This window comes from Halyomorpha halys, unplaced genomic scaffold, assembly GCF_000696795.3.
Source record: "Halyomorpha halys isolate HHAL.00 unplaced genomic scaffold, Hhal_1.1 Scaffold427.1, whole genome shotgun sequence".
NCBI classification, from domain to species: Eukaryota; Metazoa; Arthropoda; class Insecta; order Hemiptera; family Pentatomidae; genus Halyomorpha; species Halyomorpha halys.
The window spans coordinates 410,152-412,782 of NW_027110638.1; the positions used below are offsets into that span (position 1 = coordinate 410,152).

General features: G+C 25.0%; 1 protein-coding gene across 1 annotated transcript in view; it reads right to left on the minus strand.

Moving 5' to 3' along the window:
* Window positions 1–2,101: 2,101 nt before the first annotated feature.
* Window positions 2,102–2,631, minus strand: part of LOC106682595 (uncharacterized) — a 43,221-nt gene continuing 42,691 nt past the window's right edge. Inside the window, exon 6 of the mRNA XM_067048780.1 lies at window positions 2,102–2,631. Within this exon, the coding sequence (XP_066904881.1) occupies window positions 2,508–2,631 (124 nt within the window). The 3' untranslated portion in view covers window positions 2,102–2,507.

Genomic DNA, 2,631 nt, shown 5'->3' on the forward strand with positions numbered 1-2,631 from the left:
TTTTGATGAGACTTCCAAACAATTTAAAACTATGACAAAAAAAAAAAAAAAAGCCATTACTTATCTATTTTTTTTTTTAATTCCACAACATTTCAATTATTACCTATTATTTTGTTAACCATCTTATTTATAGTCCCAATTAAGAATGATAGAAAGTTTTATGTATTGTTTACTTTTCCTCTCTCATTTTTTTAAAACCAGAGTTAGTTTAATTTCAAACAATGATTAAAGACTTATTAAATTTCATTTGATTAGTTATATTTTATGTTAGGGATAGTAAATGGTTAATAGTGAAATTAGTTTTGTTCTTTCAAATCTCCAACATGATTCTAAGATGTAAACTTAACTTGGTTATAGTCCATAGAAAAAAATATTCCTGACTTCCTCAATATCATTGTTCACGTATTGTGGAAATTTACTATTGGATATATAAACAAAAAAAAGAATAAAAAAGAAACTGTTAGAAATGTGTTAAATATAAATATTCTGTGCCCTTTTAACTGTTGTTAGGTGGCTAAATTCAACTAATTGATAAAATATTATTTCAAAAAATCAGCAATTACTAAATTATGATTCGAAAATTGATTATTTATGTTGAGAGTTAAGGCTTAAAAATTTCTGATTATAATTGTCTGATAACTCAGTCATTTAAGAACTCAATTCAATGTTTAAGGAATTTTTGAACACCTGTTCCTCCCCCCCCCCCAGAGTATTCTTATGTCTATTATTAATCCAGTAATCATTGAATTATTACAACAGACATTGGCCGATTACAGCACAGTTGAAATTTGCATTCCTGTCGACAATTGAAAAATCGAAGCATTATAAATAAAAAAGTTAGACACACATTATTTTTTTATTTTATTTTTTTTTTATTTATATGTTTTAACAGTTATAAAACTTGGTTTCAACAAGCACTGCTTAATGCTGTGACCAATGTTGTGATACCTCTACGTCAATTATCACATTGTTCTGACCGACTTTTGTCAACAATAAATGACAATTTTATATTTTACAAAGGAAAAAAGTATTTACAAACAATCGAAAGGAGTTATTAAACTGTATATAATAACTAACCTGTACATTAAGGGATTTTAATTCTTTATATCTACATGAACAAGAGTGATAATTTACACATCACATTTACAGATGACGGTATTGATGAATTTAAATAAAGAGGTCCGAATAAAAATTTAGATATTTTGATGAAGTTGCTAATGCATTTTATGACCAAATGGCGAATATAATAACTGATTTCCATGAAATATGATAACTTTTACTATGCCAACCATATAATAACAGATATAAAAAAAATATAAAAATTCAATGACCAAAAATTAGTTTCTAATTTAATTTTGCTAACACCAAAGCTAATGTCTTAATTTCAACTTTATTATATTCTATTGATAATAAACATGAATGCCAAACAAGTAAATTTTAAGTTGTTAATAAATGAGTTTTCTTACTTTTTTCTATTTTCACTCGAGTTCATACAACACTTTTTTTTGCGTATATTTTTCAAATTTTAATAAAAAAAATTTAAAAATTGTATTTTTTTTTTCCAAATTATTGTAATACTTTTGCCAAGCAGTATTTTATTTCAAGTTTAAGACCACCAAATTTTCTTAACTAAATGTTTGTTAGACAGAATTGAAAACATTTGTCAAAAAATCTCGCTGGTTGGTGGCTTATTTAAAAATGTAAGACCTTTCCAATTAAAACTCTGCAATTAATTCAACATTGATGATTTTCTAAAAGATATTTACTGAAAGCTTAACAGATATCACTCAGTTTAACATTTGGATATAAAGTTCTGAAAAAAAAAAATGTAATAAATAAAAATAAGCAATCATGAATAAAAATGAATGAATTTTTTGACATTAAAAATTTTAGTTTTGGGTAAATCGTTCAACACGTGATTTTATGATACTTTATCCTACATTTAATTTTTTAAATTAAAATATTCTTCTTTGGACTAAAATTAAGTTTTTAATAATATATTTTTTTAAAAATTTTGGTTTTGGCACAAAACAAGTGCCTGTCATTATTCAATTATTTTGAAAATAAAAATAAATTAATATTTGTTTTCAATAATTAAAATTCTGAATATATATTTTTCAAGTATAATTGAAAAATTGGAATTCAAATGTTCATTCATTGTAATAGCTCACTGACATCCTATGTTTAAGATTAAATTAATCGTTTGGCATGATGTATATGATAATCTATTATTGGAACCATAATAAAATTTTATAAATTTTTCTAGTGAATAATTAGTCATAGAATAATGCTACATATTAACACATTAGGAAGACTAGAGAACTATCTTTGTATATTGGTTTGATTTACTTTTAAAACATACTGTAAGGTTCCATTACAGACATACAAGCACACAGAAGGTTAGACAACATTACACATCTATATTATCATATATTCGAATTAATTAATATTTTTATCATTCTGCCATTTGAAAAAAATTTACAATAGTAGGTAAAACTGAGTAGTTTCTAAACTGGGTCGACTTCGTGGCAAACTTCCATGTAGTCCGGGTTATGCATAATATCCTTAATCAAATCCTTCAGGATTGTGTAGCGAGGGAATATGGGGTAAACTTTGGAATTGTTGTATTCG